The following is a 21992-nucleotide window of genomic DNA, read 5'->3' as shown; positions in this document are numbered from 1 at the left end:
TGCTTGTGCTTTGTGGGAGAGGGAAGCCAAACTTTGAGATGCAATTGTCCTATCTAGAAGATGGAATGAAGGCTTCCTGGTGTAGCCTCTTGGAGCTATGTGTTGTTTACATGGACGAATGGAAGGTCTGTTCCATCCGGGGCTAGGCGTGAGGTCTCACTTCCTCTGCATGGGGTGGGCAGGGACACAAGGGCCGATGCTAATGTCTACCTGTGTTTGTGTGACTGCAGCTAGAGGGCAGCTCAAAGGACAGCAGTGGTCCATCTAGGAGTCCTCAGCCTCCTACCAGCCCTGTACCGTCAGAGACTTCCCAGAGAGCCAAGAGCCCTGCACCCACACTCGCCATGAATGGCCTGGGGGCTGCCTCAGCAGAAGGCCCAAGTGAGGAGGCCCAGGGCCTGTCCCGGAAGAGAGTGGCAAATGCAGTTAGGAAGGTGGTGAGCAAGGTGCTGCCTGGTGAGGAGCCTGGGAGTACCAAGGAGCCTTCAAGCAGAGGGATCAGGTCCCCTGAGCACCCAGCTCGAGGCAAGAGGGGAGAAAAGGCCCCTGGTCCCAAGCCACCACCTCCTCCACCTCCCCCTCCTCCACCTAAGCCTGAAGCAAAGAAGGAGGCAGCCAAGGATGAGCTCTCTGTGGGTCTACGGAGCCTGATGTCTCGGGGCAGGGCCAAGGACCACAAGCCCCGTGGCAGGCAGTCTCCTGGGAAGGGGGAGAAGCCCTCCAGCCAGGAGCCAGGCTCCTCAGGGAAACCAGGCTCCCCGGCCAAGCCTGGAATCCCGGAGAAGCAGTGCTCCCCTGCCCCACTGGAAGAGCTGGCGGACCCGGGCTCCGCTGGCCCGAAGTCGAACCTGACTGGATTGCCGCAGTCCAAGTCACCAGCCCCTGACGTGCAGCAGGAGGTACCCGAGTGTATCACTAACCTCCCACGCCCTCACCACCCTCGTTGGAAGGCCAGGCACCCTAGCAGCCAGCTTCCCCAGGCCTCCTCAACCCGCCCGCATGACTGAGAAGCTGGGCCTGGCCTTGTGCCCGTGGTGGGGCTGCATGGCTTTTCCTTCACTGAACACCAGAGTCCGTGGCAGCCCCTGCTCTGGGATGGGCCCTGCTAACCAGCATGCTGCCGTTCCTTCACATTCCTGTGTGGGATTGGGGCCTGGTCCCAGGCTGCGTGGTGTTGGCCGAAGGCTCCAGATTCCCAAGCAAGGGTCGGAGTCTTAGCAGATCAGTGCTAGGGGAGAAGGAGACTTTCTGAAGTCAGGTGACCCGTGTTAACATCCCCGGCTACTCACCCTCTGTGGGATCTCAGCATGGTCCCATCGCTGACCCTTCCTTCATCTGCCAAGTGGGGATGGGACAGGTCTGATTCCCCCTCTGAAGCCCTTGGGGCCAGAAGTATTTTGCAAGTTCATAATTTCTGTATTTTAGAATGTCATACATAACGAGCAGTAACCTCTAACCAAAGGTAAATATTTTCATAGCAAAATCTATGTTCACACTGCAGGGGGATAGAATACAAAGAGTTTTGGTGATCAAAATAGTTAAGTAAAAAATCGTTTGGGGCAGAGGGGGTGGAGGGGGCTTTTGGATTTTGGAGTTGCAAACAAGGGATAATCCCAGCTTTGAAGGGTTCTGTGAAGATTAGGAATGGTACAGTGCTCCTCCGAGCCTAGTCCCTGGTGTGGTGGGTGCTTCATAAATGGCAGCATGGATAGCGATGCTGATAACAGGAGTTTTAATGCCATCATTGCCATCACTTCCTTCTTCAGGCCTGGCTGGCAGTCCTCTCTGACAGCAGGATTCCTGAGGGAGCCCCAGGCCTGGGTGGCAAAGGGGCACCATAGGCCCCCTTTGGATCTGCGGACCCATCTGTCCCCAGAGTACCCTCTGAGTGGGATAGGAAGCTGAGAGGCAGAGGGGAGGACCTTGGAAGGTGATGCCTACATGACTGGTCCTCTGGCCAGGGACAGTTCCCTTCAAACTTCCCCATTTTGTGGACCCTTCTGAGGCCTCATGAGGTGTAGGAGGGAGGAGTCAAGTTTCACCACTGCTTCTCCCACCTGTTGCAAGCTCTTCTGGCTAGAAAGGGGGGGGGGGGGAAATGGGAGTAGAGCAGCCTAGAGGCCCTCCCTGCCGATGACCTCCTGGGACTCCCAAGGTCCCAGAACCTGCCGGGTTCCCCGCTCCATTCCTCCTGGGCTTTGCAGAACTTCGAGAACAGGAGGCTGCAGCCGCCCCAGCCCTGCCGGCCTGCTCTGAAGCAGGGAAATCAGTCCTGGCACACGGGAGTTGGCAGGGGTGTTTGGGCCTCCCGGGAAGGCTGTGAGGTGTACTGTCAGCCCCTGAGTAGAACCTATAAGTAGCCAGAGAGAGTCATGTGCCTGTTCCCTGGCTTGGCTGCCTTCCCTCCGGCTCCCCGTCGCTCTCACTAGGGTGGAGTTGAGGGGCTGAGATGTGCCCTGAGCTGAAGTTCAGCCACCTGTCACCTGGGCCTGGGGCAGGGGCCAGAGGGTGTGTGGGAGAACAGGGTCATCCTAGTGCTGAAGTAGCTAGGATTGTGAGAAGAAATAACCCCGGAATTTCCTCCCCCCCACCCCCGCCATTGGATAATTTAAAAACTCAAGTTGGGGGCTGCCTGGGTGGCTCAATCAATTAAGCGTCCGATTCTTCATTTCAGCTCAGGTCATGATCTCCAGTTCGTGAGTGTGAGCCCCACGTTGGGCTCCAAGCTGAGAGTACTGAGCCTGCTTGGGGTCCTGTCTCCCTCTCTCTCTGCCCCTACCCCGCTTGCGTGCTTTCTCTCTCTCTCTCTCTCTCTCTCTCTCTCCTCCACCCTCCCTCTCTCTCCCTCTCTCAAAATAAATAAACTTAAAAAAGACAGCTCAAGTTGGTGCCTGGCTTGCCTCCCTGACCCTACTCCACCTCCCCACTGGGTCCCAGTGGCTTCCTAGGCTAGAAGCTTGGCATGCCATGCCCCCCACTCCTCCCCAGGCCAGGACTAACAGTGGTTTAACCTCTAGGCAGGAGCTGCCGCTGAGGTCCAGCTGACCCCCGCAGAGGAGGCCCACCAGCGCCTTGAGAGGATCTTCACAACTCCTGTAATGCCACCTCACGTGTATGGTTCCCAGGCCAGGGGGGACGGGGGGAGCACCTGAATATGGAAGGATGGCTCCATGGCAGTCTGGGGGCCCTCACGTGGGCTTCTCACCTGAAGAAATGAGAGAAGGGCTCTGCAGAGGGTCTGAGCACAGTGAGGCCTGTTCCTCTAGGGGACCCAAGGCCCTGTGCTGGTGGGAGGGGGCCCTTCGTGGCTGTGGATCCAGCCCCCATCTCTGGCCCCATTCTCTTGTCCTGGAGGACATGTCTTGGTACCAGGGCCTGGTGGACGGTGAGGCAGGGAGCTGACTCTCCCCTTTTTTGATGCATTGGCTTTTCAGATGCGGGTGGGGCCAGTTAACTCCTTGTTTATTCCTTATAGGCAAGGTCCAAGGTCTAGCTGGGTCCCCTTCCTCTTCAGAAAGGTCTTTCAGTAACTAGACAGAGGGGCACCTGGGTGGCTCAGTTGGTTAAGCATCCGACTTCAGCTCGGGTCATGATCTCACAGTTCACGAGTTCAAGCCCCATGTCGGGCTCTGGACTGACAGCTCAGAGCCTGGAGCCTGCTTCAGATTCTGTGTCTCCCTCTCTCTGCCCCTCCCCTGCTCAACTCCATCTCTCTCTCTCTCTCAAAAATAAATAAATAAAAATTTTAAAAAAAGTAATCAGACAGAAAAAGAGAGGCAAAGTCTGGCCAAAGGGTCTACCGACAGTCCCTTGGTTCTTGGGCAGGTTGCAGATGGAGTGCTGCCTCTGCTTGTGGTGTGCCCTTCTAGGAGTGGTGCAGGGGTGCAGTGGGGGGTTGAGGAAAGGGTCCCAGACTTGGGGCTGTTAGTGGTCTTGTTCCATGAGACTTGCCCTATGGTCTTGTTCTGTGCAGGAGTGACAGCTCTGATGTGTTTGGAGGCCAGATAGAGGGGAGCTAGGCTGGCCAGTGCCCTGGAGAAAAGGCCAGAGCCACCCAAGGGGCCCGGGCCCTGGGTGTGGTGAGGTGGCCTGGCAAGCACACAGAAGAGGAGCCTAATTCAGAATGCACTGGATGTCCTACCCGGGACAGACTATGGCTGGAGGCAGAGTGGCATGTTCATGCCCAGGCCACAGTGAATGACTTAACAGAGCAGCTACTCTGAGAAGTCCGTTGATAGCAAGTGTCTCTTCACCATGCTGGGCCCTGCCTTCCTGGTCTGGCTTCTCCTTGACTGGACACAGTTGACCTGCCCAGGCCAGCTTCCCATCCTGGCGCTAAGTTCCTCCAGCCTCCACCCTGCACCTTGGGCAGCTGGAAAGTGCCCGCCCACTTGGCCCAGAGTGCTTGCCGAGGGGTTCATGCCAGTGGTCTACTCATCTTCACCCCTCTTTTTCTCTCTCTCTTCTTTGCTTGCTGCTGGCAGCTGGACCCTGAGGCCGCCTCTCCTGCCCACAGCCAGGTAGGGTGCTCCTGCCCCCTTCAGGAGCCCTCCGCTTCCTCCAGTGACCGCCTTCCACCCCTGGCCTGTACCTGGGCTGGCGTCTGTGCTCGGGCCTCATGCTGGAGTGTAAGGCCTCTTTTCCCTTCCGGCTCCCACCCTGTATCTGGGGGGATCCTTGGGGGAGGTGGTGCCAGAAGTTTGAAATGGGGCTGTTCTGTGTCAGGCCCTTGGGAGGTGTCCAGTCTGAGTGCCACCACTTGAGGTTGGACCTGTGGCATCTGGATTTTAACCACTGGAACCCAAGGGCCTGGCAAGAGTTTTGGTTTCTAGGTGTTTTAATTCCTCTTACTCTGGGTAGAGAAAGCTGAAAGGCTGAGCCCCTCCCACCTCCCACCCGCCTTCCCAAGCCAGAAGATGTGGCATTCTTTGGCTCCACCTGCTGGCCAATTTGGGAACCTACCCTTGAATTAGCTCTAAAGGATTCGTTCTAGGCCAGGACCCTGTGATGTCCCCTTCTTCATCAGGTTCCAAGCATCTGACCCGTAGAATGTGTCCAGTCGAGATGAACGTTTAACCTGTATCATGTGATTTGGAAAAAAAGAAAACATTGATTTTTTTTATAAACTTACATTTCTTCAAATATAAAAAACTAGCCTTTTTTTTTTTTTCATGTCTTCATTTAACAATTTAAAATGTTGCCAGCCCCATAGTGGTTCTCCTGTTTGAAGGGTGATTTCCCTGGTCATGATTCCCAGAGCCTAGGGGCCACGCGTACCCTTCTCTCTCCAACGGGGAAGGGCAGTCAGCGAGGAAGAGGGAGTTATCTGAACCCAGAATCCAACCTGGGAGTAGAACCCAGATCTCTTTTTCGTTCAGCTCCAAGAAATGTGACAAAGAAAATATTTATTATGTTTTCTTATCCTTTCCAATCCCTCACACAGGGGGTCAGTATCACAGAGCAGCGTCTGTACCTCGGCCTCAAGTCTTGTGAGGGTGGGGGACTCTCAGAGACTGATGGTGGCTCACAGCTGTTCCAGTGCCCAGCCATGTGGCATACAAGTCTTTTCCTGTGTTTGGCAAAACACTGCTGCACTTCCGTGCCCCCCTCATATGTCTGGCCATGCTATTTTATGGCCTTGGCCTTCTGAGGAGGCATGGAGGAGGAGTGGAAAGGCTGGCGTGTACATCTGGGCACTGCTCCTTGCCCAGCAGGGCATCCTCTGGAGGGAGGACCAGGCCGAGACTAGGATTTAGGACCCATATATCACTTTGCAGTAAAAAGTCCTCAGTAGACACTTCTCGGGTCTTGAGGAAGCGCCCTTTCCCACCTCGAGACAGAGGCTGGGCATGAGAGGTCACAGTAGCAGTGGGCGTTGGCTCAGGGAGAGGGGTGTGGGCTCAGCACACCAACCCTACAGGGGAGGTGGGGAAGAGGGTGGCTGAAGGCAGAACGTGCTGGTTTGCTTTCCTATAGTCTACTCTCCTCAGGGCTCGGGTTCTGAGTGTCCCCGTCCTTCCAGACCCTCAAGGCTGGCATGGTCCCTAACTCTGTGTCCTTGTCCTCGGGGCTCCTCAGGCCCATCCCCATCCCCTGGCTTCTCCACCTTCTTCCTCTGACACTTCCAATGTCCCCTGTTCTGTGTCTGCCACCCAACTGTCCCCCTTACCAGGTGGCTCATCTGGAAGCACTTCCCCTCACGTGTCTCTTCTCTTCTGTCCCGACTGTTTTCCAGAGCAAGGTCTGACTATTTATTACCCCCCCTTCCTCTGATAGGTGAAGACAGAAGAGCAGATTGCAGCTGAGGAGTCCTGGTATGAGACAGAGAAGGTGTGGCTGGTCCATAAGGATGGCTTCTCTCTGGGTGAGTCTGGGGAGGCCCAGGGTGCAGATGCCTGGGCCTCTCAGGTTTCCAGGCTGGGTGTGCCTTCTGGGTCTGGTGAGGCCTGGGTGGTGAGTGAGGAGAGGCTAGTGATATAGTAGGGAAGAGATAGGACCACAAAGGGCCTGAAGAGGGTGGCAGAGGCTTCCGGGGCCTGTGTCTGACTGTCTGTCCCCGCTCTGTAGGCAGTCAGCTCAAATCTGAGGAGCTCAGCTTGCCAGAAGGCAAGGTGCGTGTGAAGCTAGACCATGATGGCGCCATCTTGGATGTGGACGAGGATGATGTGGAGAAGGTTTGCAGGTGGAGGGCACAGGAAGTGGGCTGGGCGGGGCAGGCCTGTCCACTGGCAGTGCCGACAGATTCTGCTTCTTCAGTGCCTGCCTGCCTGTCCTATCACACAGGCTAATGCTCCCTCCTGCGACCGTCTAGAAGATTTGGCCTCGCTGGTGTACCTCAATGAGTCCAGCGTCCTCCACACACTGCGCCAGCGCTATGGTGCTAGCCTGCTGCATACGTACGCTGGCCCCAGCCTGCTCGTCCTCAGCCCCCGTGGGGCCCCTGCCGTGTACTCTGAGAAGGTGTGGCACCCACTAGGCGACCATGCTGCCCCATGGACCCACCCACACACTACCTACCCCACCTTCCCTGGCTTTGCTCCTTCCCTTTGGCATCCCACTGGGCTCTTGTCCACTCTCACAGTTGAACTTGGAGCCGTTTCAAGGGGTGGGGACATGAAGCCCTCCCCGTAACCTCTAACAGAGGCCGGGACTGTGCTAGTATCTGCATTTCTATGCAAGACCTTAGCCTGGGAATCCCTCAACAACCGCCCCCCCCCGACAGTGAAAGGCCCAGAAAGATGTGGACCTTGGGGGTGAGGACTGTCCAAGTGTGACCAGCTAAGAGCCTGCCCCTTCCCGCCCTCCCCCTCCCACCCAAGGTGATGCACATGTTCAAGGGGTGTCGGCGGGAGGACATGGCACCCCACATCTATGCCGTGGCCCAGACCGCATACAGGGCAATGCTGATGAGCCGCCAGGACCAGTCTATCATCCTCCTGGGCAGCAGCGGCAGTGGCAAGACCACCAGCTGCCAGCATCTGGTGCAGTACCTGGCCACCATCGCAGGCACCAGTGGGAACAAGGTGTTTTCTGGTGAGACAGGCCACCTGGAAAAACCGAGAGGGGCTGGGGATGGAAGCGCCTCGTAGGTGTCAGCTTTGTTCTCCCTGGCTTCTCTGTGCCCTCAGACCCCCTCTGTCCCTGGGCAGTCTGGCCTGAGTAACTCTGAGCCTTTGTGCGCTGGGGGAATAGGCCCTGGGCAGGAGGCTTTCCTGATGGCCCCTGGGCCTCTGGAGGCTTTCCTGATGGCCCCTGGGCCTCTGGAGGCTTTCCTGATGGCTCCTGGGCCTCTGTTCTACAGCAGAGAAGTGGCAGGCTCTGTACAGCCTCTTGGAAGCCTTTGGGAACAGCCCCACCATCATGAACGGCAATGCCACTCGCTTCTCCCAGATCCTCTCCCTGGACTTTGACCAAGCTGGCCAGGTGGCCTCAGCCTCCATCCAGGTGAGAGGACACTCAGGGTAGTTAAGAGACTGGCTGCCTGGTTTCAGGCTCCCTCCTGTGCCTTATTTTCCCGGGATTCTACCCAGGATCCCCTCCAGCAGGGATGGTGTGCTCCGCCCCGAGCTGTCACCACTCTGCCCCTGCCGTGTCTTCTGCCCCCCATGCTTCTTGCCCCAGGTGGGTCCTGGCTCAGCTTCCTGCCCAACCCTGGGGTTGGCTGTACCCTACTTCTGGGGCCCTGGCCCTGTGTTCAGGGGTTTCTCTCAGGCTAATTTCACCCAAGTAAGACTTGCTTGTCAATAAAGTAAGTTCCGGCCGAAGCTGGTCCCCTTCCATGCTAAATGAAATATTTTTCCACAAAGTGCCCAGCTCCCTGAGAAGACTGTGCCTGGGGGCTGGGCAAGGCACCAAGGCCCCTCTGTGAGCTGGGCCTATCTCCTTCCCCCTGGCTTTGGTTTGTGCCCCAGGGTTGACCCTGTGGTGATCTGGCCTCTGGTTGAGAGTAAGCTGCACCTGCCTGCTCCCATGGGCCTTGTTCTTTCCGGTGTGGGGTGGAGAAGCTTGACCTGGCACCACCCTCCTTGCCCACACCCTCTATGCTGTGCCATAGACGATGCTTCTGGAGAAGCTGCGTGTGGCCCGACGCCCAGCCGGTGAGGCCACCTTCAACGTCTTCTACTACCTGCTGGCCTGTGGGGATGGCACCCTCAGGTGAGATGGGACAAAGGAAATCGGGGAGGGTGCTCTGGGTTCTAGCTCACTGATGGCTCCCGGACCTTGTCACTTGACTGCATCCCATACCGTTTGTTTATCGTACGCTTGCTACATGTTAGGCTCTGAGGTAACTGGGGGTGGTGAGATGAATGAGCCATGGGCTGTACCCCACAGGAACTCGTGGGTCCCGGGCACAGAGTCCTGGCTATGTGTGAGGGGCATAATTGATGCTCCCGTGTTCCCAGGGTCGAGCTATGACCTCTGCTACTCCAGGTCTGCAGAGGAAAGCACCTCAAGATGCAGGTGGTCAGGGACTTGCCTATAAGTCACACAGCTAACGTGGGGCTGAGCTGTTATTTGAGTTCATACTGGAGCCGAAAGCCCGGGCCTTTTTCTGTGCCCTCCAAGCTGGGCCTCCTGCCCCCCATGTTGGCTCATCTACCAGGCTTTTCCCTTTAGACCTTCAGACTTGCTGTCTTTGTTCTTTGAAAAAAAGGATTAATGATAAGGCTGAGCAAGCAACCCCAGGACATTATCCTCCTTAACTCTTCTTGTAGCTGAGAGCCTGGTCTCTGTCCTGGCTGGACTCGCGCTTTAGGCAGATTCCTGGCTCTCTTTCAGGGGTCTGTCTGGACACTCTCCCCAGAGCATCTCTGATGACCTGTCCTAGGGAGGTTGGTGCTCTGACCAGGCCTTCAGGCCAATTAGGGAAGGTGGCGGCAGCTGGCCTGACAATAGGGCACGACGGGCAGACAGGACTGAGAGTCTGGAAGCTGAATCTGTCTCCACCCTGGTAGGGAGATGGCCTTGGCATGGGGACCAAGCACTGTGCTGATGCCTCATTTGTACCCCTAGGACAGAGCTCCACTTGAACCACTTGGCAGAGAACAATGTGTTTGGGATTGTGCCACTGGCCAAGGTGAGGGGCCTGTGGGGACTAGGTTGGCAGTCCTGGGCCTTGGGAACAGGGGAGTAGGGGAAGTGGCCTGGAGAACCCCACGGGAATAGCAGGAGCCCAGCCCCAGCTGGGCAGCTCTCCCCAGCCCTTTCCTCCCCGAGGGTCCCGAAGCATGGGGGTATGCCGGGAGGGACAGCGCCCCCCCCCCCCCCCCAAGGTGCAGTGCCAGCGTCCCCTCCTGTCCCTGCAGCCTGAGGAGAAGCAGAAGGCGGCTCAGCAGTTCAGTAAGCTACAGACCGCCATGAAGGTGCTGGGCATCTCCTCAGATGAACAGAAAGCCTGCTGGCTCATCCTGGCTGCCATCTACCACCTGGGGGCTGCAGGCGCCACCAAAGGTAACCCGCAACGGGTCCCAACAGCCTGGCTTGTTGCCCGGGAGAGCTTGTGGAGGCCCTGCCACTCGCGGTTTGTCCTCACCCAGCACAGATGTGTCTGTTATCACCCTCTGTTGCATGTGCCTCTTCCCAGTCTCCCACGTCAGAACAGGAGGCTCTGATGCCCAGAGAAGGATCTCTGCCCCTGGACTTGGATGGCAGTAATGCGGAGCACTGTGAAGGGGGGGGGGGGGGGGCAGGATTCGGAGGCTGAGGGGAAAGAGAAGGGCCCTAAGTCCGAGCAGTCCCCTTGGAATAACTCTGCTTCTTGTTCCCTTCCTGACAGAGGCCCCCGAGGAGCAAGCCGGTAACTGACCTTGGCCCCTCCCTGGGGTGTAGGGGCCACCTTGTCCCATCTTGGTGCTTGCCCTGGGCTCTGTCTGGGGGCTGGGCTTGTTCTGTCACAATGGAGGGGACTGGCCTGGGAGAAGCCCCAGGTTGAGGGGGGAGAAGGTGCCTGCCGGCTGTGAGGCTTCTCGGAGTCCCAGGCATAGCTGCTTCTACTTGTGTTGCCTCAAGATCCTGGGGCCTCTCAGGATGCCCTCCTCGGGGCTTGGATGGGGTAGGGTGGGCCTGCTTCTTGGGGCTTTCCCAGGCCAGTTTTCTCTGAGTTTTCCCTTTTCTTCACTGGTTTGGTAGAAGGCATCTCTTCCTCTTGCATACCCAGGTGGGGGCCACTAGGGGGCGGCAGGCACCGTGGTAATGAATGGGCTGTTGCTTCCGCACTTGAACTTGGGGCTTGTGAATGAATGGCTAGAGCTTGGTCTGGCTTGGAAGAACTCTGCTGCCTTTTTCTGAGATTACCTTGACGGCTGGGCACTCTGAGCACCTCTTTGCCCCTTTCTCCCCTTTCTCCCCTTTCTCCCCTTTCTCCCCTTTCTCCGAGGGATGCTGCCTCTGAACAGCCTCTCAGGCTTTGGCTTTGTGTTCCTCTGGGATGTGAAGAGCCCCAGGCTGCTCAGCAGGAGCGAGAAAGCACTGGTGGGCGGGTGGGTGCATGGAGGAACAGGCGTTCAGGTGTTAGGTTCCTTATGATCCCAGCAGGTGGCAACCCTGCCAAAGAGGAAGCAGGCTCTGAGTTAAAGAAGTTGTCTCCAGACTGCGTAGGTGGGCAGGCGGGTAGGCGTGTGGCTGTGTCTTGAGGAAGTTCTTTTGCTCTGAGGCGATGACAAGCCCAGGTTTCCTATAACCCTGTACTGCACGCGGAGAGCTCCGGGTGTGTGTCAGCAGGGTCTGTTACCTCCTCAGAGCTTCCGGTATTTCCCAGAGGGTGTGTGTGTGTGTGTGTGTGTGTGTGTGGTGTCTTTGTAGGTCTCTATGTGACAGTGTGATTGCATCCATGAACACACTCCTTTGAGATGGTGTGTGTGCACATGTGTGTATTTTTGTGTCTCGGAGTCTGAATGTGGTTATGTTCTCTTGCCTGCTCATCCTCACAACCCCCCACCCCCCATGGTCCCTTCCCGTGGGCCTGGTGGGCTCAGCTGATGACTGTTTGCTAACACGCTGTTTTTCTTTGCATGCTGCATGCTGGTCCTTTGCCTTACAGAAGCTGCTGAAGGTAAAACCTTGTTTCTTGTTAGCTTTCCCTAATTGCTGTGATTAGATACATGTTGGCTGAGGCTCGACTGTCTGCGTGGGCTGTTCCCTTTCCCTGGCAGCTCTTTCCACTTCCCCACTGGTGGGCCATGGGTGGGTGTTTGTGGTCTCCCCCAGCAGACGCCTGGAAGTAAGGGAGAGGGTATTCTTGGAAGGGGGAGGCACTGGTACTCCCCCATGATGTGTCCCCCACAGGCACAGGTGGTTCTGGTGCTCATTAGAGATGGGCTGGCTCCTCCTCGGACCGCCCCACCCCAAGTTGGTACCCCTGAGGCCAAGTCCTCTAAAAGCGATGGTCAAAGCTGCCTGGGCGCCCTCTGGCGGCGGCAGCATGGAGTTACCTCCTCTTTTAGGACCTGCTCATTCTCACTAGGGCAGGGGACACAGGAAGTGCTTGCGGGCAGCTGCTGGCTGTTCCTGTTTTGCCTAAAGCCCTTCTGGTGTCATCAGGGCTGGTTTTTCCTCCAGAAGATGTTCACTCCCCAGTTGTTGGCCATGGGAGCCAAAGGGCCCAATGGTCATCAAGTGGACTAAGGAGAAAGACCCAAGATGCCAGATCCTTTTTTCCACCCCACAGCTGGACGCAAGCAGTTTGCCCGCCACGAGTGGGCCCAGAAGGCCGCATACCTGTTGGGCTGCAGCTTGGAGGAGCTCTCCTCAGCCATCTTCAAGCACCAGCACAAGGGTGGAACCCTACAACGTTCCACCTCCTTCCGCCAGGGCCCTGAGGAGAGCAGCCTGGGAGATAGCACAGGTACCATGGGACCCTTGGCTGGTAGATGTGATTGGGAGGCCTCATCCAGGGCTCATTGCAGTCTTCTCTGGCGTGGGGAGACTGCTGGGGTGAATAGGTGCTTCCATCAGAGGAAGAGGCCCAGCCCCAGGGCCCCATGCTGACTTGACCCGGGGTGGGTAGAGAGCATACCCCGTGGGGATTCCCAGGGGGCAGGAGGTAGAGATGATGCTCTTGCCCCACAGGCCCCAAACTGAGTGCACTGGAGTGCTTAGAGGGCATGGCGTCTGGCCTCTACAGTGAGCTCTTCACCCTTCTCGTCTCCCTGGTGAACAGGTGAGTGCCAGGCAGGGCCCAGGAGCTGACCAGCTTCCTGCCGTGACAAAGGCGGGAGTTGACTGATACCTCTGTGCTGGTGTGATTGCTGAGGTGGAGCCATTCTCTGCCAGCAGAGGGCTCATTGTCCTCGCGGGCGACAAAAGGCACATCCTCCCCACCAGGGTCGTGGGCACCTGGGCAGGGTGGAGATCTGGCTTGGGGCAGAACATGGCTGCCTGGGCGCCATAGGCAGACCAGTGGAGCGTGTTCAGTGGTACTGCCCTGGCCAGCTCTGACCCAGGCTCTCCCTGTGAAGGGCTCTCAAGTCCAGCCAGCACTCACTCTGCTCCATGATGATTGTGGACACTCCGGGCTTCCAGAACCCTGAGCAGGGTGGGTCGGCCCGTGGAGCCTCCTTTGAGGAGCTATGCCACAACTACGCCCAGGACCGGCTGCAGAGACTCTTCCACGAGCGCACCTTTGTGCAGGAGTTAGAAAGATACAAGGAGGTAGCACTTGACCTTGCCTCTGCCTGCCCCCGCCCCACCCCCACCCCGGCCCCCAACTTCACTTCCCTGGCGCCCGCAGGGAGGGCATCTGTGGAGAGAGAAGGCACCACCTTCCCCACTGGTGGCTCCCTTCCTCGCTTTTGCTCTGTCATTTCTGTCTCTCTGTGTTCTCTGGAGTGGTAGTCTTGTCCTGCCCCAGACTGCATTCTTACCCTGTGGAGAGTTTGCTCTCCAAGAAGCTGCACCCGCATTCGGGGTCCCTGAGAGCCCCTCTTTGCCCACCCTCAAGGCACCCACCTGGGCCCCATGAATTCCTGCCTCCACGTGTGTCAGGCCTGGCCTTCCCTGTCTGTCTCCTGACCTGTTAAGATGGTGATTAGCTAGGGCCCCTTCACGAAAGGGTGTCCCGCATGGAACAAGATCTAGAAATCCCACCTCGTGGAGGTGAGATGAATGAACTGGGGAGCATATTTATCTTGGATGAGAGAAGATATACGAGGCAAATGACAGCTGTCTTCAAGTGTTTCGAGGGTGATTGTGTGAAATCGAGAGTAGGGGTATTCTGCATAGTCTAATCAACTGGTGCAAATAACAGGAATATGCGACTTTACCTCAGTATTGAAGAAGGTTAAAAGAATTTTAGCTGTCCCAATCCCAGCGCCCCCGCCTGGCCATCACACAGGGCTGCACCCCTCAAAGGGCCTGTGCTCACGACCTCTCTCCCTTTCTTCCTAGGAAAACATTGAGCTGGCATTTGACGACTTGGAGCCAGCCACGGATGATTCTGTGGCAGCTGTGGACCAAGCCTCCCATCAGTCCCTGGTAGGAACTCCAGCAAGGGCCTGGACTGGCCTTTTCTCCCCTTGTCTGTTCCTCAACCTCAGTCAGGCCCTTGCTGTTGTAACCTGCTGCTCGGCTGGTCTGGTCAGGAAGTGGCACTGCCTTCTGCCCTTGTGCAGTGACAGCATTAGCCCCAGGTGTCTGAGCCACAAGGGAAGATGTGACCTCCTCTCTTACCACCTCGGGCTCAGGCCCTGTCCTGTGACTGGCTGAGCCAGGGACTCTGGTGTCTCCTCCTCGATGGTGAGGGTTTGACTGGACCCAGAGGACATAGTCATCCCTCCCACTGTCCCCAAGAGACTGGTGCAGCCAAGCAGAACGGGCGAGGAGTCTGTGCAAGCAAGGAATCTGTGCCTGGCTATATATGTGAGCCCTCACCCCTCAACCTTAGGGGCAGGCTTTGTCACACTTTGGACTAGTATCTTGGGTACTTTGCTGCCTGGGAGACCGGCCGGCCTGATGAACACTTGGCATTTGCTGATTATCTTCAGTTAGGGACATTTCATAGGGACTTTTCTCGAGAATTGGCATTTTTGCTAGGCTCCCCTCCTCTGCTTTGAGCCCTGCCTCCCTCTCCCTCTTCCTTGTGGGAAGGCCCTGCCATGCTACAAGGACGTGGGGCCCCAGGGAGATCGAGTGTCCCCTGGGACAAGTCCTTAAACTGCCTAAGTTCCGTGTCACCCCAGGGAAGCTGGCTTTGCTTTTCCTGGCACCTGGGTTCTTGTGCTGGCCTCCGTGAGAGCCTTTGCCATTCCCAGGAGGTGTGGGGAAGTCAGTCCGTGTGGCTTAGCAGTGGCAGTGGCTCAGACAGTGTGTTCCCTTCTTTGCTGTCCCTATCTGATGGGCCTTAGCACCTCTGGAACAGGGACCCCTCGGTGCTGAACCTGTTGAGCACTGTCCTTCATTGCCCAGTCCTGCCATGCAGCTCCAGCCAGTCTGGGACCTTAGCTGCCCTTCAGTGCTTGGCCACATTCTGCTTCCTCCTGAGAATCACACAGGCTCCCTTGGGCAGCCATGGGGTGGGGGTGGGGAGGAGATGCAGGCAGCTGGGTTCAAAGAAAGGGAAAATGGCACTTTTCTTACTTCTCTTGTCCCCCAGTCCCTAAAGGCCAGGCAAGCATGGGGTGTGGGGGCGGTTCTGTCTTCTTGCTCAAGGAAGACTTGGAAATGCTGTAGAAAAGACACCATCAGACCAGGTGTGGCCGCAGACCTGGTTTGTGTGGCCTGCGTAGGGTGTTAGAAACCAGAATTCAGTATTTCCACCTTCTCTTGAAAAGCTGGAAGGTTTATCTGCACTAGGCCAGTGTTCCTCCAGGACAGAAGTTGGCTACAGCTGATTGGGAAATAGCCATTTCCCTCAGATGGGGACACCTGCTAGGCAGTCACCCAACTCCGCCCATTTTGGCTGTTATATCTGTTAAGTCGCCTGTCTTACAATTTGGACGCTCAAGTTTATGACCCTGCAGGAATCCCCCCTGCAGTGCTCTGAGCCCTCTCCGCGTCCCCCCCCTCCCACCCCCCCACCCCCCTCCGCTGCCAGGGCGCCCAGGGTTAACCCCAGCCGTCACTGACTGACTGCTTCCTTCGGGCCATGCCCTCTGCCCAGGGACCTTCCAGACTTCATCTCGTTTAGTCTGCCTGGGAGGTGATGCCCAGGGAGTGAGGGCCACACAGCCTCACTTCCAGCAGGGTGAGGATGGTTAACAAGAAGCCTTCAGCCTTTGGTGACTTCGGACACGACTCCTAGGAACTGTGTTTTGCTGTGGGCTTCTCTCTCTAGTCTCTCTCAGGCTCCCTCTTTCTCCTTGCTGCGCAGCTGCTCCACAAGGTGTCAGCCGTGAGTGGCAGGAGCTGCAATGCATGTGCGTATGGGTGGCGTGTCGATAGTGTGTGGTCGGGCCAGGGGCTCCGTGTGACACGGGGGCATTTCTTCACTTCTCCGTAGGTCCGCTCACTGGCACGCACCGATGAGGCAAGGGGCCTGCTATGGCTATTGGAAGAGGAGGTGCTGGTGCCAGGGGCCACTGAGGATGCTCTCCTGGAGCGCCTTTTCTCCTACTATGGCCCCCAGGAGGGTGACAAGAAAGGTAGGTGGTACCCCTAGAGGGCTCTTCTGCTACCCCTCGGAAGGACCCACTATTATATGGGTCTAGATGGTACTGTCTGGAAGGGCTCACCGGGTCCCTGGGCTTTTTTGGGGCCTGTGCCCTGATGATCTGAACCTTACTTCTCCCACCCTCAGGCCAGAGCCCCCTCCTGCGCAGCAGCAAACCCCACCATTTTCTCCTGGGCCACAGTCATGGCACCAACTGGGTCGAGTATAATGTAGCTGGCTGGCTGAGCTACACGAAACAGAACCCGGCCACCCAGAACGCCCCCCGGCTCCTGCAGGACTCCCAGAAGTAAGGACACCACTCGCTCTGCCACGTCTCGTCCCCAGGGCTGGTTTTGGCCTCCCTGGTCTAAGAGGCCCCCTCACCAGCAGGGTTGATTGCCTCTACTTCCTGAGAGGTGACAGCCAAGGTCAATTGGTCTTGAGGGCCTGGGAGTGGCCTCCTGGATAGAGGTGGGATGGACATGATTGGAGGGACCTATAGTTTGAAATCTGAATAGCACCTCCATGTTCTTCATAGAAGGCAGGAGTAGTAAACACACACACACACACACACACACACACACACACACACACAAAACAAACAAACAAAAACTTTAAAATGGAGTGCCTGGCTTGGTCACAAAAGCATGTAACTCTTGATCTCAGGGTTGTGACTTCAAGCCCCACACTGGGTGTAGAGATTACTTAAAATACCATAAAAATTAAAAATTTTAAAAGGCAGAAATAGCCTTAGAAACCCCTCAGTCATACAAGGCCTGTCATTCATTTGTGTCTTTAGCAGATAACTATTGAGCACCTGCTCCTTGACTGAGACTCTTCCAGGTGCCTGGCAGATAGCAATGAATAAAACAAAACTCCCTGCCCAGTTGGGGGGTGGGGGCGGACAGGGGGGGAGAGCTCAGATAACAACCAGTAAATGTCATATGCAGATTCTATGGTATGGCAGAGGATGCTGGGCTCTAATCTCTCCTGCCACACTGGACCTCTGCCCTCCCTGGTGATGGACAAGAACAGATCACTCCGCTCTGTTCAATGACTGCCTACCCCTAGGCTTCTGTCCCCCTCCACCCAGTGGTTTTCTCTTCTTCCTGTTCGAAGATTTGTCTACAGTTTCTCTCTAGGGTGCGGGACATGCAGCCCCAGGCCAGATAACCCAGGCCACTGGCCACGATGATATGGGGCTTTTGGGGGTGTCCTAGGAACTGGGAGAAGGAACGGCCTCGACTACGCTCTCAGTGAGACTTCTTTCCCTCCTTCGCCCTTCCACCTCCGGCAGGAAAATCATCAGCAACCTGTTTCTGGGCCGGGCGGGCAGCGCCACGGTGCTGTCGGGCTCCATCGCAGGCTTAGAGGGCGGCTCGCAGCTGGCGCTGCGCCGGGCCACCAGCATGCGGAAGACCTTCACCACGGGCATGGCAGCTGTCAAGAAGAAGTCTCTGTGCATCCAGATTAAGCTGCAGGTGGTGAGTGTGCCCGCCCAGGCTCCGGGGCCCTCTCGGGGCTTCTCTGGCCATTCTAGGCACACTCAACTTACCTGGTGCCCACTCAGCGTCCCACTCTGACTTGACTGCACTCTTTTTTAGTCCTCCTTTCGGTACGGCTGCCTGAGTGGCCACGCAGGCCGAGTGAGGGCATGTCTTGGCCATTGGTGGGACACCTGCCATCCCGTGGGGAGCGGAGATGCTGATGCCAGTCCCAGCTCTCCTGACCCCCGGCCGGGCCATCAGAATCCACTGAGGCCTGCCTCTTTCCCTTTGGCAGGACGCCCTCATAGACACCATCAAGAAATCAAAGCTGCATTTCGTGCACTGCTTCCTGCCTGTAGCAGAGGGCTGGGCTGGGGAGCCCCGTTCTGCGTCTTCCCGCCGGGTCAGCAGCAGCAGCGAGCTGGACCTGCCCTCGGGAGACCACTGCGAGGCTGGGCTCCTGCAGCTGGACGTGCCCCTGCTCCGTGCCCAGCTCCGCGGCTCCCGCCTGCTTGACGCCATGCGCATGTACCGCCAAGGTGGGCCTCCCTCCCTCTCAGCTACTGCTTCTCTTTTCTAGAACTGGCTCCTGCCCCTCCCCACCTCCCAGATGGGGCCCATGGGGCTAGAGGGGTGCTGCTTCCCCGTCTGGGCCCTAGATCTCTTTCCTCCTCTGGTGCCTGCTCAGTGGGGGTCTCTCCAGCCCAGTCTGTTCCTTTCTCTTTTTCCTTCCACCTGGCTGACCCCCTTCTTCCTCCTCTCCCTTCTCTATTCCAATCCTCCTCACCGCCCCGCCCCGTTCCCCATGTGCCCTATTCACACAGCTCCTTCTTTCCCCCTTCCCTGCTCTGCCCACAGCAACAGACCCACTCAAGCTGTCTGCTCAGTGGTGCTAACTACCTCCTAGAGCAGGCCAGTGGCTGGGCTGCACCCCCGATGAGAAATGAGGTGCTAAATTTTTCTGAAGTATGTAAAATTCCCAAGAAAGGTCAGACAGACCCTTTTTATGGACCCATCTGGAGGAGGTGATGGAAAGGGTGAGAGTAATTAGCACAGTTGACCCTTGACTAACTGGTTTTGAACAGTGCAGGTCACTTATATGCGGACTTTTTGTAGTATGGTACTATGCCTGTCTTTTTGCTCCCTTGTGACTTCCTTAACGACATTTGCTCTCTTCTAGCTTTCTTTATTGTAAGAATACGGTATATACTACACATAACACACGACAATGTGTTAATCGACTGTTTCTGTTATTGGTAGGGCTTCCAGTCAACAGTAGATTATTAGTAGCTAAGTTATGGGGTGGTGTTGGGGGGGGGGGTGGAGAGTTAAAAGTCATATTTGGATTTTTGACTGCACAGGGGGTCAGCACCCTTAACTCTCATGTTGTTCGAGGATCACCTCTAGTTCACATCTTTAGAGTATTTACGGTACACCAGGCACTATTCTGAACTCGTCATAGACATTAACTCATTAATTTTCCCAACAATCTCATAAGCCATAGGTGCTATTACCATCCCCAGATGAGGAGACTGAGGCTTAGAGATGTTAAGTAGCTTGCCTGGGGTCACACAGCTCTTGAGTGGTACAGCGAGATTTGACCCAGGTGGACCAGCTTCCAAGTCCATGCCTCTTGAGTAGGGCTTCATTAGCCTGAGAAGTTAAGGGTTGCCAGATTTCTGCCCTTTTTCCTTTTGATAGAACTGGCAGGGTCCCACCACCCATAGCCAGGTCCCCTTGAAGCATCCCCATGGACTCCATCACTTTTCCTTAGCAGCCAAAGCCAAAACACGGGCTCCCTGCCCTGCTCTAAATAAATCATTGATCTGTCCCCACGTCTTGATATGGAGTTGGTGTTTATTATTTCAAAACCAGATTGTTACCGCTCTGAACCAAAATCAATGTGCTTTACTCAAACAAGCAAATCGATGAGGCCAGCAGCGGCAGGCCCCCCTCCCCTCGCCCAGTTCCCAGCCACCATCGATAGCGCTGATGATTAATTAAGATGCCAGGCGTCCGGACCTGCTATCCTGGCCCATCAATTTAATTGCAATTCAGATACAATCAATAGCTCACTTTGTCTTGGCCCCTCAGCGGCCCCCGCCTCCTGTTTCAATTATCGGGCACACGCATCAGCCTCATCTCCCAGTTGGAGGGTTTCCCAGAGCTGGCTAGGCCGGTGGAGTGGAGCGAGCCCCCGACTAGCTGTCAAGAGCCCGGCTTTGGAGTCCAGTTCTGCCTCTAGCCACAGCCTCTGTGACCTTGAGCAAGCCGTTCGGTCCACCTCCTCAGCCTCAGCTTCCATGCCTGGAAAATGAGTTGTATCTGCTCTAAGACCCCTTTTCAGTTTAAATTCTGTGAATCTCTAAGAGTGGCTCTCGTGGTCCTCTGCCATGGGCTCTGGTTCCCTCAAGTGGCTCAGGGTAACTTCCTCCTGGCCACCATCCCGACCTTGCTCCAGGCTAGAAGCCATCTGACCCTTGCCCTCACCTCAAGCCTTAGGGAGGTCTCTGCTAGAGGTAACACTCTTCAGGGAAAGAGAATCTATAAGTCTTGGTCACTCAGCCTAAGGCTCAAGGTCAGGATAGGAGCACTAAGGTGCCCTTTCTGTGTCTTGCTTCAGTGGACTGAGGAAAGGAAGGTAGCATTTTATTGAACACCCATTATGTGAGCCATACTGTGATTTCTACATATTTTGTCATTCAAGCCCCATGACTACCATGCAAGATAAGTGGTAGGTCCACCATTTAAAGATCAGGAGACTGAGAGTCAGAAATGTTGAGTTGGGAATGCAAGCTGGTGCAGCCACTCTGCAAAACAGTATGGAGGTGCCTCAAAAAACTAAAAATAATTTTACGACCCAGCAATTGCACTACTAGGCATTTATCCAAGGGATATAGGTGTGCTGTTTCGAAGGGACACATGCCCCCCCCATGTTTATAGCAGCACTATCAACAATAGCCAAAGTATGGAAAGAGCCCAAATGTCCATCAGTGGATGAATGAATAAAGATGTGGTATATATATCCAATGGAGTATTACTCAACAATCAAAAAGAATGAAATCTTGCCATTTGCAACTACGTGGATGGAACTGGAGGGCATTATGCTAAGTGAAATTAGTCAGAGAAAGACAAAAATCATATGAGGACTTTAAGAGACAAAACAGATGAACATAAGGGAAGGGAAACAAAAATAATATAAAAACAGGGAGGGGGACAAAACATAAGAGACTCATAAATATGGAGAAAAAACAGAGGGTTACTGGAGGGGTTGTGGGAGGGGGGATGGGCTAAATGGGTCAGGGGCACTAAGGAATCTACTCCTGAAATCATTGTTGCACTATATGCTAACTAATTTGGGTGTAAATTTAAAAAAATAAAATAAAATAAATGCTATTTACAAGTATCCTCTAATCAGTGAATGGATAAAGAAGATGTAGTATATATATATACAATGGAATATTATTCAGCCATAAAAAGAATGAAATCTTGCCATTTGCAATGACATGGATGTCATTAGAGAGAGTATACTAGAGTATACTAGAGTATACTAGAGTCAACTAGAGAGTATAACGCTAAGCAAAATAAGTCTGTGAGAAAAAGACAAATACCATAAGTTTTCACTCAAATGTGGAATTTAAGAAACAAAACAAACGAGCAACAGGGAAAAAGAGAAGAGAGAGAGAGAGAGAGAGAGAGAGAGAGAGAGAGAGAGAAATCAAGAAACAGACTCTTAACTAGAGAGAACAAACTGATAATTGACCAGAGGAGAGAGGGCTAGGGAGGGTGGATGAAACAGGTGATGAGCACTGGGTGATGTATGGAATTGTTGAATCACTATATTGTATACCTGAAACTAATATAATACTAGATGCTAGCTAACTGGAATTAAAATAAAAACCTAAAATGGAAAAAAGTACACCAGTCTAAAATTAAAATTTTGTTTTTCTCTCTGTTAAAAAGAAGACTTTCTTAGATTATTGATCTGCTCTTGATAAGAAACCACAACATTTTTTTTTCTTTATCTACCCAGAAAAACAAGGTTTCTATATTTGTTTTTATCAGGGCTCTAATTACCTAAGAAACCTAAAACTTGTCTATATTAAAGGAGCTGAGTTTTGCTAAAAATTATATAACCTTCTATAGAATCTCTTAGTGCCATTTTGGTTAAAACTTAAAACTTAAGTTGTATAATGATCCGTAATCCTATTTAGGCATGTGCTTTCAAACTTTTTGATATTTTAAAAAAATTTTTTTTATGTTTATTTATTTCTGAGACAGAGACAGAGCACGAGTGGGGAAGGTGCAGAGAGAGAGGGAGACACAGAATCAGAAGCAGGCTCCAGGCTCTGAACTGTTAGCACAGAGCCTAATGTGGGGCTCGAACTCACAAACTGTGAGATCATGACCTGAGCCGAAGT

General features: G+C 54.8%; 1 protein-coding gene and 1 long non-coding RNA gene across 21 annotated transcripts in view; one reads left to right on the top strand and one right to left on the bottom strand.

Annotated features, from left to right (window-relative positions):
• MYO18A (myosin XVIIIA) overlaps positions 1-21992 on the top strand; it is a 103251-nt gene that overhangs the window by 47551 nt on the left and 33708 nt on the right. For 7 of the 18 annotated variants that reach the window (XM_058704143.1, XM_058704142.1, XM_058704135.1 and 4 more), the window contains exons 3-21: positions 3018-3095; positions 4485-4520; positions 6277-6364; positions 6568-6674; positions 6784-6960; positions 7320-7533; positions 7802-7944; positions 8555-8655; positions 9514-9577; positions 9807-9951; positions 10277-10297; positions 12167-12343; positions 12568-12658; positions 12957-13149; positions 13885-13971; positions 15935-16076; positions 16232-16391; positions 17382-17568; positions 17867-18110. In XM_058704143.1, the coding sequence (XP_058560126.1) occupies positions 3018-3095; positions 4485-4520; positions 6277-6364; positions 6568-6674; positions 6784-6960; positions 7320-7533; positions 7802-7944; positions 8555-8655; positions 9514-9577; positions 9807-9951; positions 10277-10297; positions 12167-12343; positions 12568-12658; positions 12957-13149; positions 13885-13971; positions 15935-16076; positions 16232-16391; positions 17382-17568; positions 17867-18110 (2455 nt within the window). Of the gene's footprint in view, positions 1-230; positions 900-3017; positions 3096-4484; positions 4521-6276; positions 6365-6567; positions 6675-6783; positions 6961-7319; positions 7534-7801; positions 7945-8554; positions 8656-9513; positions 9578-9806; positions 9952-10276; positions 10298-10860; positions 11552-12166; positions 12344-12567; positions 12659-12956; positions 13150-13884; positions 13972-15934; positions 16077-16231; positions 16392-17381; positions 17569-17866; positions 18111-21992 lie in introns of those variants that run through there. The other 11 variants (XM_058704148.1, XM_058704146.1, XM_058704138.1 and 8 more) reach the window with 6 other exon arrangements.
• On the bottom strand, positions 975-10732 carry LOC131497658 (uncharacterized). 3 transcript variants are annotated; one of them, XR_009255068.1, is made up of 4 exons: positions 10034-10732; positions 6170-6446; positions 4963-5077; positions 975-1228 (listed from the first exon to the last, which is right to left on the bottom strand). It is a non-coding gene; the product is annotated as an uncharacterized LOC131497658 (long non-coding RNA). The 3 variants fall into 3 exon arrangements; XR_009255069.1 differs by lacking the exon at positions 975-1228 and adding an exon at positions 2880-3205; XR_009255067.1 differs by lacking the exon at positions 975-1228 and having other exon boundaries at positions 4530-5077.

This window comes from Neofelis nebulosa, chromosome 16, assembly GCF_028018385.1.
Source record: "Neofelis nebulosa isolate mNeoNeb1 chromosome 16, mNeoNeb1.pri, whole genome shotgun sequence".
Taxonomy (NCBI): Eukaryota; Metazoa; Chordata; class Mammalia; order Carnivora; family Felidae; genus Neofelis; species Neofelis nebulosa.
This window is presented reverse-complemented; position numbering and strand designations above follow the sequence as displayed.